The sequence below is a fragment of the Lemur catta genome, chromosome 14 (genome assembly GCF_020740605.2).
Source record: "Lemur catta isolate mLemCat1 chromosome 14, mLemCat1.pri, whole genome shotgun sequence".
NCBI classification, from domain to species: domain Eukaryota; kingdom Metazoa; phylum Chordata; class Mammalia; order Primates; family Lemuridae; genus Lemur; species Lemur catta.
In genome coordinates, this window is record NC_059141.1 from 62,639,361 (window position 1) to 62,652,858 (window position 13,498).

General features: G+C 55.0%; 1 protein-coding gene and 1 long non-coding RNA gene across 3 annotated transcripts in view; one reads left to right on the forward strand and one right to left on the reverse strand.

Moving 5' to 3' along the window:
- The window catches only part of SH2D4B (SH2 domain containing 4B), a 72,547-nt gene extending 67,188 nt beyond the window's left edge, over positions 1-5,359 (reverse strand). For both annotated transcript variants that reach the window (XM_045568445.1, XM_045568444.1), the window contains exon 1: positions 5,087-5,359. In XM_045568445.1, the coding sequence (XP_045424401.1) occupies positions 5,087-5,284 (198 nt within the window). In that variant the 5' untranslated portion in view covers positions 5,285-5,359. The remainder of the gene's footprint in view (positions 1-5,086) is intronic.
- Positions 5,360-6,319: 960 nt separating this feature from the next.
- On the forward strand, positions 6,320-8,982 carry LOC123649808. The gene is made up of 3 exons (XR_006739149.1): positions 6,320-6,434; positions 8,329-8,372; positions 8,764-8,982. It is a non-coding gene; the product is annotated as an uncharacterized LOC123649808 (long non-coding RNA).
- The last annotated feature ends 4,516 nt before the right edge of the window (positions 8,983-13,498 follow it).

The window sequence follows — 13,498 nt, forward strand, 5'->3', positions numbered from 1 at the left end:
AGGCTGAGGCGGGAGGATCACTTGAGCCCAGGAGTTTGAGGTTGTAGTGAGCTATGATGATGCCACTGCACTCCAGCCTAGGCAACAGAGTAAGATTCTGTCCCCCCAAAAAGAAAAGAAAACAAGAAAATGGAATGAGTTATGAGTGAAAAAGTGACAGAATTGTCATTACTCGTACATATATTATTGTGGTAATATATCAGCCCCCACAACAAATCTCAAAGCACAAATATATTGTGGGGTTTTTTTTATACTTTTACTGATCAATTTCAAGGTCTAGGGGAGGGGTCCCACTGTGCAGCACACAGCCTTCCATTCAAAAAGTAAATCCTTTAATACCTGTCTCTTCAATCAAGCCCCTCTGGCACCGGACAGATGCCAGGGTCTAACGTGCCACTCACCCAGACACACACCAGCCCTACCCCTAGGCTTTGTTCCAGAGGCCGGGATAGAAACTTGAACAATACAAGGGACCTCCGTGGCCTCATGGTACTTAAACAAGCAAATAAAGACAGGGAAGGAGGTGGGGGGGTGTTTCCATTAGGGCAGCAGGAGGGGCAGAGGGGGAGGGACAGACCCGTAGAGTCAGGAAGCAGATCAGTGTGGCCAGGGGCTGCCGGGAGGAGAAGACAGGGAGTGACGTTAACAGATGTGGGGATTCCTTTCTGGGGCGAGGAAATTGTTCTGGACTAGACAGTGGTGAGGGTTGAATAACATTTTGAACATATAATACTAAATGTCCCTGAATTGCACACTTTAAGATGGCTAAAGCGGTAAATTTTATGTTTGGTGTATTATTTTACCACACTTTTTTTAAAAAGGTACTTTCAGATGTGGTAGGTGCTAGCAGGACATGTCGCAGGGTGTTGTGAGAGAGCTTGGGATGACAGAGGGGTCAGTGAAGAACCCACATTTAAATGAGAAATGGGTGTGGAGGAGGAGCAGCCTCTGAGGATCTGGGGAGAGCATTCCATGCGGAGCAACACAAAGGGGCAGAAATTAGGTTGGAGAAGTGGACAGATGGCCAACACCAGCAAAAGCCATGCGTATTTTGTTGTGAGTGCAATAGAAGCCACCGAGGCAGGGGGAGGCCTGAGCTAATCACTGTGTCAAGAGGTCTTTGGCTGCTGCAGGGAGAAGGGTTGTAGGGGGAGAGTGTGAGGCGGGGGCCACTCAGAACGGGCCACGCTGGGAACATCTGCAGGTGGGTGCAGGGCCCAGGTAGGGTTCCAGGCAGGACTGGCATCCTAGGTCAGGACTGCCGTGCCCGGAAAGGGAACACACTGAGGCTAGAAGAGCCCAGGCCCAGCAGGCAAGGTTGCCATGGTTACCGGAGGGTTCCCCAGGAAACAGAGACAAGGCAGATCAGATGCCCAGTGAGAACTGCATCACGCAGCTTCCATTAGGGCAGCGGGACAGACTTAATGCTGAGATACAGAGAGGATGGTGACTCCCTCGGGCCCCAGGTCAGGGCTGGGGCCGGGAGCCACACAGGCAGAGCAGTGACAGAGGTGGCCTGGGACGTGGGTGCTCCTCTTGAGCCCAGCTGTGGAGAGTGGAGGCAGCAGAGGCTGGAGCCTCGCTGGACTTCGTGCCCTCGCCGGCCAGAATGAGGACAGGCCAGCGAGCCAGCACGGGGGACACAGGGGTTCTGATGCTGGGCTGGCTGCCTGGTGAGAAACCCCAGGAGGAATAAGCAACTCTCAGGGTGTTCAGGCTGGGATCATGGACAGGGGAGCAGGACGGGGGCAGGGGGCACAATGCCTGGCTCCACAGAAAAACCAAGTTAACACTGGCAGAAACCGTCAACCAGGGCAGAACCGACAGGTCCAAACAGGGAATCTTCCTGGGCTGGGAACACGGCCACACCCAACTCCAGCCCCAGAAACCAGGCTAACCGAGTGCAGAAGGGGCCTGCCAGGCTGCGAGTTCTTGTGGTGGCCCAGGGGGGTACAGCGCGGGGACTGCACAGGTCACAGTGATGCCGGAGGGGCTTGGCTTAAATCTTGCAGGGACATAATATTACAGCAGGCCTTCCCAGAGTCTCAGTATAATAACCCAAATTCCCACCGGACAGCACACTTTGTCAGAAATGCGATAAGACAGCAAACTTGATGGTAGATGAGAAAACTACCTGGCTAAGGGTCTCTATCCTCCGCAACAGGGTAGACATCAGAGGGTTCACCAAAGTGTAAAGTGAGAGCGAAAGAGAAATGCTGCACGCTGAGGGGAGCAATGTGTCCCCAGCGGTGACCCCACCTTCTCCCCTTCCGCCCTTTCACAGTGTGCCTCTGGGTTTTCACCCCAGCTCTTTTCTATGAGTTCCAGGATCAGTAAAGCCCCCGAGGATCTGTAAACTACAATGCCCCATGTCACCAGTGTTTACTCCCATTGTCACCAGGCACAGCTCGAAGGCTGCAGGTTTTGTCCTGCCTGCCCATAGTGCCATGGCGAGTGTCGCCTGAGACCTAAGGATGGCAAGGTCAGGACAGCTGGGAGCTGGGAAACGTTCCCAGAAAAGGCAGGAAGGGGACAAGCAGGACTGGAGACACAGGATGGGAGGAGTCACACTGTCATTTCAGGCTGACCAGGACTGAGCCAAGTCGTGCTCAGAGATCCCGAGGGGCTGGCGCACAGCACAACCAGGGTACAGCAGATGCTTCCTCCAGGACAAACAGCAGGGAGGGACCGGGAAGGGGGGATGCCTGTGAAGGAAAGGAAGAAAAGAGATCCAGGCTACGGAGCCTGTCCCGCGTACTCCTACCCTGAGCCACCACACCCCAGCTCTGCACCGAGCCTCACCCCAGCACTCGAGCTGGCTGTTCCCCAATATCCACCCACCCACGGACTCCAGGACCCGAACGCCATCCAGTCCTCCACATTAGCACTCAGTAATGGGTAAGCGAATGAGTGAGCGAATGGGCAAACAGATGAGTGTGTGCACAGATCATTCGATTCACTGGAGTCCCAAGTTTGGAAGTGAATAAATGGAAAAAATCAGTCAAACTCACGTCAAAGTCACGGGATGTAGCAGCTGGGTGACCCGGAGGTATGGCATCACTGTGTGAAGGTGAAGGAGCCTCACCTGCCTCACCTGGTATGGGGTCACAGGGGCTTGCCCTGCCGCTCCACAGGGATATGGGAGCAGAAAGGGCAGGACGGGCCCCTGGTAAAGGTAAAGGTAAAGGTCACGGACAAAGTGCAGGGCTATCAACCCCTCATCATGACCTCAGGACATGAGCAGGCACTGTCATCCTGGAACCTCCAGCAAAAGTTCTCTGGGCTCCTGGGCAGGGCCAGCCCCCCAGGCCTCCCAGCCTTGTACCCACACAGTTCCAAAAGGCAGGCCTGAAGCCAAGGGCCGGGATCCCAGTGACCCTGACTCCCAGCCTGCTCCCCCTCCTTTCCATTCTATATAAATCAGAAAATTAATTACCCAGAAAAGATTCTTCTGCACCAGAAACCCAATGAGTTTAATGGATCGTTTATACATGAAAATGCAGATGTCAATGTGTGACAAATCTCCGTATAAATATTTTTGCAGTTAAATTTTTAGGCATCTGTCTTTCTCCCAGAAGAGTCACCATACAGACAAGAAGAAGCCCCAGGGCATAGGCCAGGTGCGGCTGGCAAGGCAGCTTGTCACTTTACCAGATAGCTGTGCAGCTGCCAGCCGCAGCCCAGCCAGGAAGGCACTAGCCATCTGCAGCCAAGTCACAGCGTTGCCACACCTCCCCCCTTGGGGTCCTGCTGTGTCTTGTTTGAAATGAGGATTTAATGCCACATGCCAGCTCTGCGTGAGGCCCAGGGGAGGAAGGCAGAATGGAGTATGGTCTGATGCTCCAGAGGCTTTGAGTCCACTGGGAGAACCAGGGAAGCAGATGAGGAATGACAACGACAGCAAGGCAAGTATGAGGGCAGGTTAGGTCTTACATGCCAGGCAGCTGCAAAAGAACAAGGACTCCACTAGGCCAGGAGCATCCCCCAAAGACTCCAGGCCACAGGGCTAGTCCTGACGGAGTTTTTCAGGTGGACGAAGGCATAGGACATACACGCACAAAGACCAGAGGTAAGAACAAGTGTGTCAGGATTGGCATGAGTGTGGCCTGTGGCACACGGTGGGCACTAGCCAGCAGTGAGCCGGGCCTGGAAAAGAGCCAGATCACCAGTGGGCCTCGATGCTCAGCCCTGAAACAGGACATTGTCCTGGACTGAAAACTCCAAACAGATCAGAGCTGCACTCCGGGAACAGTGTGGAGGCCAAGAAGAGGGTTGTGTGGGAAGCAAACGAGAGAGAAGGTAAGTGAGCTTTGCAAAGCACACAGCGCGTGCAGCATCCACAGAAACTGCCAGCCCCAGCAGGACTGCACCAAGCCAAGCCCCAGCAGCCTACCTGCTTCTAGCCCGGAGTTCCTGAACACGCTCCTTCACCCACAGGTGCACCCATCCACAGGCCTGACTGGCACGTGACTTTGCATATAAACCACCCTAAATGTCGGTCGGGCCCTTGCTTTGTCTGCAGTTGCTACTACCATCTGTGGCTGGTCACTCATTGTGCACGACATTCCCTGACACCCTCTCCCGATGCCCAGGGGGGCTCCAGGCACAAGCAGGATCACACGAGGATCCGGAGGGAGAGGCACAGTGCACAGTGCGGGCCCAGCTGAGAACTGCTGTGCCACCCACTCAAGGGAGAGTGGGCTGCGTGTCTTCACTGCACCCAGCCCAGAACCCACCAGTGAGGGTCACCAGTATGCCCTCACTCACCGTGCCATTGCCGACCACATCTGCGCACACTCTGAGGTCCCACTGGCATCTTCCCAGAATTCGCGCCTTCCACAACCAGACAAAGCAAGTCCTCATTCTCTCATCCCAGCAGGGCCCCCGGACACCCCCTGCAGCATCCTTGAAGCCCCAAGGTCCTAGTCAAAAGACAGAAGCCCAGGCTCATGGGACTCAACGCCTACAGTACAAGGGTTTCCGGCCCCGAGCCCTCGGCACACCAGTGCCTGTCTTGAAGAAGAGCTCTGCCTAGTCTTGCTAAGTTTCTACCTCCTGGGGGACTGGCAGCCAACCCCTCAGTGACTCCCAGCCACATACCTCGCTTGGCCTTTGGGGGCCTGAGTCCCTCCTCCTGGGCCAGGGCCTCCCAAGCCTCCCGCTCCCTCCAGCGCCTCAGCTGCTCCTCCCGCATCTTATAGAAGAGAATGTGCTTCTGCACATCGTTGAGTTCGGCGAGGAGCTCAGGGTCAATGTACATGTCATGCAGGATCTGCTGCAGCATGATGCCGCCTGGGACGCACACACGGGAAAGGCAGCCAGCCAGGCGAGCAGGGCCGGGTGGGATGCCCAGGTTGCTCTTCACCCCCGGCCCCTCACTCCGAAGCCACTCCTGGTGCCCCTTCTCCAAGCAGCATCGTCAGTCCACCCTGGCTCCCAGCCAGCAACAGCCTCATCTCCTCTGCCGGTGACAGTGAAAGAGGCCAGGAAGCAGGAACCAAAGAGGCAGCTGGGACCCTGCAAGGGGCAGCAGCCACCAGGAGCAATCTAGTCCTTCTGTTGGGTCACCAAGCAGTGCATCTCAGCAGCGCCTGTGTCTTGGCCTCTTCTGGGGTTCTGGGATAATGGCCCAAGCCTCCAGCACAGCCGGGCAATGGCCAGGCCCAGCCCTGCCCGAGCCGGCAGGTGTCAAGTGATCTGTTAGTGGAAGGTAACGATGACACCAGCTGTATCGATGACACTGCCCCGGCCAGCCAGGAACCGATCTCTCCTCTGCAGATAAGAGGAGGAGGAGGAGACAGTTTTGCCTACTAATTCCATGTCTTTTGAGCCAATTTCAAACAGAGGCCAGAGGAGCCAGGCAGGAGCTGCTGGGCCCCTCAGCCCTCCCTCTGCCTGCTCCTTCACTGCCCACCTTCTTTTCCAGAACACTTGGCATCCTGAGGCAATGCTTTTAAAACTCTACCTTGGGGAAGGAGAGATCTTTTCTCCTATCTGTATTTGACCAAAGAAGAAAACAAAACGGAATCGGTAGAGACAGCTGGAGCAGGTTGCATTATGGAATTCAAGGACATGAGGGAAGCTGACATCCTTCCCTTTTCCTGTAATGAGGTCCTACAGCCATGCATGTGCATAAACCCCGCAGGGGCCAGTTTTAACGGCTGTTGTTAATCTTATTGTTTGTTGCAGGTGTCTGGAATTGATCAAAAAGAAAGAAGAGGAAACTGTATCTTCTTTGTGCCATGACTGGAAGCACCCTGGACCGGGCAGGATGCGGCCTCCTGCTGGGAGGGAACCCGCCCTCTCTTTAGGGCATGAGGGTGGGTCACAGCGGTTGTTGCTGAGATCTTTAGCATGTAAACTCACCCTAAACATGCTCAGAGCTACTCACAGCTGCCCTTTTATTTGGACAAGGATACTGGGGTTCAGAGAAGGTAAGTGACTTGCCTATGGCTACCCAATCTGTAAGCTGCCACATTGGGACTCTGCCCAATTTTCAAATTTGTCATCCACTGGAAACTAAGAATCTGTTGGTGGTTTCAAAATGTAACCTGACCAGGGGAAAACAAACGAACAAGTAGGATTTGGCACTGCGGCTTGGTTGGAGTGGTGACCTTCCTGTCCCTTTTCCTCCCCACGAGCGCAGAGGGTGGATCAGGCACCCTAGAGTGATGGGAGGGGGTGAGTGAGCCTTCTTCCCCTTGGCGAGGTTCACACCGGGCAGGAAGAAAGACTGGGCAGGTTCAGAGGAGCTTAGAGCCCACAGGGTCTAAAAGGAGTGTAGAGTGCTGGTCCCAGCGTGACCCAGACCTTCTCAGAGCCTCCACACAGACGATCCTGCCCCCTGCGGGGCTGTGGCCCTGGCCTCCCACCTCGGGCCTTTCACCGACTGCCCCACGCGGAGTCCTGGCTCCCCTCAGTTCCTGGGCCTGGGAGCCCCCTCCTCCTCCGGCCCGGAGAGGAGACAGGGGAGGGAGGCCCCCCGGGGGTCCGGGCTCCCGCAGACCGCTTCATTCTGTCTTTCCGGGAGCCCACGACAAGGGGGACCAGAAGGGGCAGAGGGCAGAGAGAACGCGGGGCGGAGCAGCGGGTGGGCCGGCGGGCCCCCGGGCGTGAGGCCTGCTGCTCCGGCAGAGTGGTGGTGTCCTAGTTGCGGGGACCCTGGAGGTGAGAATGGGTGGTGGCTGGGTGAGCACGACCCCCGCGAGCGCTCGTTTTGTGTGACACAGGGGCTCTAGCTGGGGTGCGTGCTCCCCGGCAGTCCGGGGTGAGTGGGCAGGAGGCCAAGGGACACCGAATCCGGAGGACGTGACCGAGCCGCGGGTGGCAGCCTGGGCGCGGGCTGGATCGGGTTTCCGGACGACGCGCTCGTGCGGGCGCGGGGGCTGGGGGGCCTCGCGGCCCTGCTGGTGGGGGCGGGGGCCGCGCGGCCCGGCCTGGGGCGCCCCCTGGGGGCGGGCGGGCGCCGCTCGGCTCCGCGCGGACCCGGACCCGGCGGCGGGAGGGTCCTGGAGCAGGGGCTGCGGCTGGAAACGAGGCGAGGGAGCCTCGGAGCATTCAGACAAGGTTTTCTACCGTCTTCAACTGGTTTTACTTTGATTTCATCTTTCGCTGGCCGATGTGGCGTGTTTAGTTTGCACGCTAACGCAGTTCCTTCCTGCCGGGGCCGGGAGGTGCGCGCACGCAATGCTGTTGTGCAAGCGACTGGAAACCACCTGAACGTCGCTCTGTGGGGTGGCGGTCGCCCAGTCTGGAACTCTACTGCTGTCACAAAGAAGGAGGTCGGCTGTCTGTTTTGGCGAGGGGAATTGGCCACGGCTGACAAAACAAAAAGGCGACATGTAGAACATTATGCAGTGTAATCCATTTTTAAAATTCTGTATGTTTGATTACTTTTGTGTAGACAAAAAAACATGGAAGATCACAGACCTAATTGTTAAGCTTTGTTTCTTGGTTTCTTCTCGGAAATGGAGAGGGAGACCACTTTAGACAATTCTGTGCTGTTTTATACAGTAAGATATACTTACATAATTCATATGACTGAAATAAAGTGTGTTTCAAAAGTCCTAAAATGTGATCTAAAAGAACTGACCTCTGGAGGTCAGCGCCCATGGGACAGAGACCCACCCCCAGAGAGGGACCTGCAGGCAAAACTAGACCTCCCTATGCCAAGAAGACATGATGGAGAAATCATCCTTTGAAGCATTTCTTGGAGACAGCTGGGCACAGGTGTGGACAGGGGACTGGGAGAGCAGGAGGCAAGGGGAATGGCCAGCGACTGTGGCCACAGTCCAGGAGAAGGTGATTACCGTACAGCGTTTTCAGCAGGAGCCAAGGACGCCAGAACTGGGGGTCCCAGAGACTCTGATCAGGTACTTTGCCTCCACCTAAAATCATTCTAAAACTTAAATTAGATCATGTCATTCCTCTGCTCAAAACCCATTTCACTCAGAGCCAAAGCTCAAGCCCCTGCACTTTACCCCATGCCCTCAGACAGCACCTCCCACCACTGTCCCCTGCCTCAGTGGCTCCAGGCCTCAGCCTGGGCCTGCTGCCTGCCGTTCCGCAAACATCCAGACAGGCACCCTCCTAGGGGCCTCACGCTGGCTGTGCCCTCTGCCTACAGCCATCACCTCCTTTCTATCTTTGCTCAAACTCTTAGCTCCTTTACACTTCTGATGCCCTCACCCTGCTCCATTTTTTCCCTTAGCACTTACTTTGTAAAATGCCATTTTACTTAGTATGTGTCTCTCTCCCTCCTAGATCACAAGCACTCCAAGGGCAAATGCTTTCATCCAGTTGGTTTATTGATGTCCCAAGTGCCTAGAACACTGCCTGGTGTAAGGTTTTTGGATAGACAGGCGTCAGAGAAAGAGATGAACTGAGTTGAAAGGGGTAAGTAATGAGGCTTTACTGGGGCACTCCCGGGCGAGGTTCACGGGCCCTGAGAGAGAGAGAGAGAGACCCGAGAAGTCGTATCGCCCAGAAGTCTGAGTGGGTTTATACATGTTTTTAGGGATGGGGGTAGGGGTTTCTTTGGCAGGAAGATTTATGATGGGGAGAACAAGAATTGTCCCTTGTAGTTTTAGGGCGGGTACTGAGAAATAGGAGGGGCCGGTGGTATGTGTGGACTCCAGGAACCGAGACTCCTATCAGGGTAACCATCCAGGTGTGGTCGTCCTTTAACTTAGCTGGGCCTTGCAGGCATTGTCCTTGGCAGGTCGTGGGCTTCTTCTTTTTCCATTAGGGAGGGGAGGGGTGCCCGCCACCAGCCTTACACCTGGCACGAACTTTCCAGGTGAAATTGACCTGAACCTGTGCAGATGATGGGGGAGTGTCCAGAACAGGGCTCTGCAGAGTGGTTGCTGGAGGCTTGGGCCTGGCAGTTATGCACAGATGGGTAAATCTGAGGCATTAGGTGGACTGATGACCCTGCCAGAGGCCTCCTGCCCTGGCTTCCCCCTCATGCCCTGACCACATGCGCTCTAGCAGACAGGGTCAGTGATGACAAGAGCCCAAGGTGAGGAACCTGGGCCAGAACATCACTGCGGGCACTTCCTGAATCTTCCCAGCCCCTGAATCCTTCTTGTTGGATGTAGGCTCCGTTAGAGACATGCAGAGCCCACCTCCGCTTCCTTTGCCTCATTCTGGGAAGCCAGTAGGACAGTTCCTTTTTTGTTGTCGTTGAGACAGAGTCTGCTTTGTCGCCCTCGGTAGAGTGCAATGGCATCATCATAGCTCACTGCAACCCCAAACTCCTGGGCTCAAGGGATCCTCCTGCCCCAGCCTCCCAAGTAGCTGGGACTACAGGCGCACGCCATGATGCACAGCTAGTATTTCCTATTTTTAGTAGAAATGGGGTCTCGCTCTTGCTCAGGCTGGTCTCAAACTCCTGAACTCAAGCAATCCTCCCGCTTCGGCCTCCCAGAATGCTAGGATTACAGGCGTGAGCCACTGCGCCGAGCCAGATGGAACACTTTCTAGTGAGGTGAGTCCTTTGTGTCTGCACCCAGCGGGTGGAGTAGGAAGCTCTGGGTCTGCAGGGCAGAGGGAAGTGAGCCGGCTGCCACCTTTCCACCACCTCGGACGCAGACAGATGGCCAACACTTGCCTGCACCCCTGCCCCATAAAGCTGTCCTGGAGCCCAAGCCCTGCTCATTAGAAAACACTTTACTCCATGCCACTTGCCCTGGAATGAGGCCACTCAGCACAGGTGTAAGAGATTGACTCTCAGCCCAGAACTGATTCTTATCAACTCAAAGAGCAGGAGGGAACTCTGGGGCCCCAGAGGGCAAACGGGCTCACGCTATGGACCCCTCTCACAAGGCCAAGGCCCTCAGAGGTTCCCGGTACCCGCTAAAGACTGCACAGCCATCAGCCCTGCCTGCTGTGCCTCCCGCTGCCGCGTCCCACACAAACCACAGGTCCTGACCCACTGGGCCCGAGACTACCCTGACCTGTAGCAAGGAGCAGCAGTGCCTTTGTCCCCACCTCCAAAAGTGGCTGAGAACTCAAGGGAGCCAACTCCCCCAGGCTGGGATAGCCCCTGCACCCCACCCCTATGCCTTCCTTGGTGGAGCAACCAGGGGCAAACAGCTAACCTCTCTTACATGCCCACTGTGTGGCAGCAGGGACTGTGCCAGGGGCTCTCTGTTTCCATTTAATCCTCAGAAAAAATATCATGAGGCAGGTGACTTTATTATCTCAAGTTTATATTTGAGGAAACCAAGGCATAAGGTCACATGGCTAATGATGGATCCAGGACTTAAACTCAGGTCCCACCAGGCCCTCCCGGGCTCCTGCCCTCCTACCCACCGCCTGCCCCACCCCTCAGGCTCTTGTCCTCAGCCAGACAGTCCTTCCAGGGCCATGCTGCTGCCCAATTCTGGAGCTGCCCCAGGGCCCCCACCTCCCCCGTGATCTGGGGAACACCGGCAGGAATCATCGTGCCATCTGCCCCCAGTCTGGACGCAGAACACACATATCTCTGGCCCTGTGGAGCCCGCACCCCACCTGGCATGAGTAGCCCACCACCTCCAGGCTGCTCTGTGAAGCAGAGAAGGCAGAGCAGAGGCTGTGGGCTAGGCAAACCCACCCACCGCAGACTGGGCCCAAGTTGTCCATACAGGCAGATTTAGGAATTCAGGAAATCCAGTTCCAGGGTTCACTTCCCTAAACCTAGGACTTGGGGCACAGACCACTGCCATCCTCCAATACCTGCCCTCTCCTCTTCCTCCTGGGCACACAGCTAGCCCTTTGCCAGCCCCCTGGAGTTCGACGTGGGTTCTGAGTTCTGGCCAACAGAATGTGAGCACAGTAGGGTGCTGGCCGGCCAGCCCCAGTTCGTCAGATCCTCCTCCTCGTCCCCTCCCCCGGCTGACCGGCAAAGACTCCAACAGCGGGAGGAAGGGCAGCCATGAGAGGAAGGGAGGCTGGGCCCTGACAGACTGGGTGGAGCAGAGGATGCCCCACCCCAGTTCCCAGCAACTTACCAGGGACTGTAACATGAGCAGGAAATAAACACTTATTTTTCAAAGCCACCGGGGTGTGGGAGGTGTCTGTTCTAAATTAGTCTATTCTGACTTCATCCTGTAATCATCTAGGGGCGGTTAAAACAGATTGCTGGGCTCCCCCCAGAGTTTCTGGTCCCACAGGCCTGAGGGAGGGCCATTGAATTTGCATCTTTAATTTGCCCCGTGCTGCTGCTCTGGGGACCACACCTTGAGAACCACGGCCCTGATGCAGAAGCTGCGGCGTTGGAATTACTATCCCCATTTTACGGAGGAAACAGTACGCGGTCCCCGGCTCTGTCATTTGCACAGCGCTGCCGTCACACTGTGCTACACCAGTGCCTGCCCCACACCCCGCATCCTTGCACACAGATTGTGCCCTAAGAGTTAGTGTCATCAGAGGGAGGGAGGGTTGACCTTGGAGTGGAAATCCTGGGCTGTAAACCCACCTCTGCCACTTCCCAGCTGTTTGGCACCAAACAGGTTCCTTAGCCTGAGTCTGTTTCCTCTTATGTAAAATGGAGAAAACAGCATTTGTTCTCTCCCCCGCCCTGCCAGCCCGGCAGTGTTGGGCAGGTTTTCTGAGACATCTGACTGTTGCACTTGAGTAGCGGATACTTGGGACTGAAGGAGGAATGTGGGCCCTCCCCAGTTCCCTCCTCACCCTGAGAACCCAGACCCCCCATTTCGCTGCCCCCAAGGCCAGTGGCTTACACCCATTCATGGTACAGGCTCGACGTAGGGGAAAGGAGAGCTATGGGATAATATTCCAAAGACTACAATCACAAATTTTAAACACTTGCCTTTACCAGTTATGAGAATTGTGTTGCAGGGAGGAAGGAGAGAGTTCATCAGCCAGGGGCTGGGGGACCCCAACACCTCAGTTATAACATCCGTTACAGATTCTCTTTTATACTACCAAAGTCCTCCCATCCCCACCCCCGCAGCTCCCAGGAATCGCCTTGAGATCCACAGAGAAGGGAAGTAAACGCACTTCCACAACACAGTTATGCCTGAAGAGAGACTGAATGCATGCATTGCAAACAAGGGAGTCCCAGGAAGAGAAGAAAGAAGGGAGAATGACACTGGAATCTGTCATGATGGTTATTCCATGGAGTGGAGCCTTAAGGATCCCTTGGTTAGATGACATGTCTTTTAAAATAGGTGACCTGATGTTCTGCTGCCTACAGAGGAGCTGATGTCATCCTCAGAGCCTGGGTGGCACAGACATTCCCGGATTTGGCCACTGGGTGGATGGTGGTACCCTCAGCTGAGATGGGGAAGAGTGGGAGGGGCAGTTTAGGGTGTGGATGGAATTTGGGGGTGGGGGAAGAGAAGGTAAGTTTTGGAGGCAGCAGTTGAGGTGTCTGCAGGAGCAGATGTGGAGACAGATCTAACGCAGGTCTGTGGACGCTTGGGCTCTTTGGGTAGCAGACGAGGCCTGAGCCACCCATTCACTAATGAGAGGACAGCCAGAGGCCCTGAACACCTCCCACAGTGGCTGGCCCTTACCTGGGGCACCCAGAAGATGCCCTAACCACCAGGCTTCACTTTGCTCTGTAAGAGATGGATCCTCTGGATTCCTGCCTGGGTCCCATTTTAAAAGGGAGCTCTGCCAGGCAGACAAGAGGTGGAAAGAAATTTGGAATAAGCGAAAAAGATTCTGGGCGACTCCACTGGAAAGCTATGCATTGTTTAAGGCACAGCCTTCCAGTTATCTGATTCAGACTTTCATTGTCTTTGAGCTATTTTACAACTAAATTGTACAGTTAATGCAAAATAATTCTTGTCTATAGATGTGCATATAATATACCTGAATGAGATTCAATTGACCTTGTCCTCTTGGGAAAAAAGCCACTTTCAACATTCCTTTACTTCATATAGATTTATGGCTCATTGTGATCTCTCCTTTGAACTGGCTGTTAATCTTACCAGGTCTCTCAATTAATGAGTTAAATAAAATTTTTGACATGTGCACATGTAATATT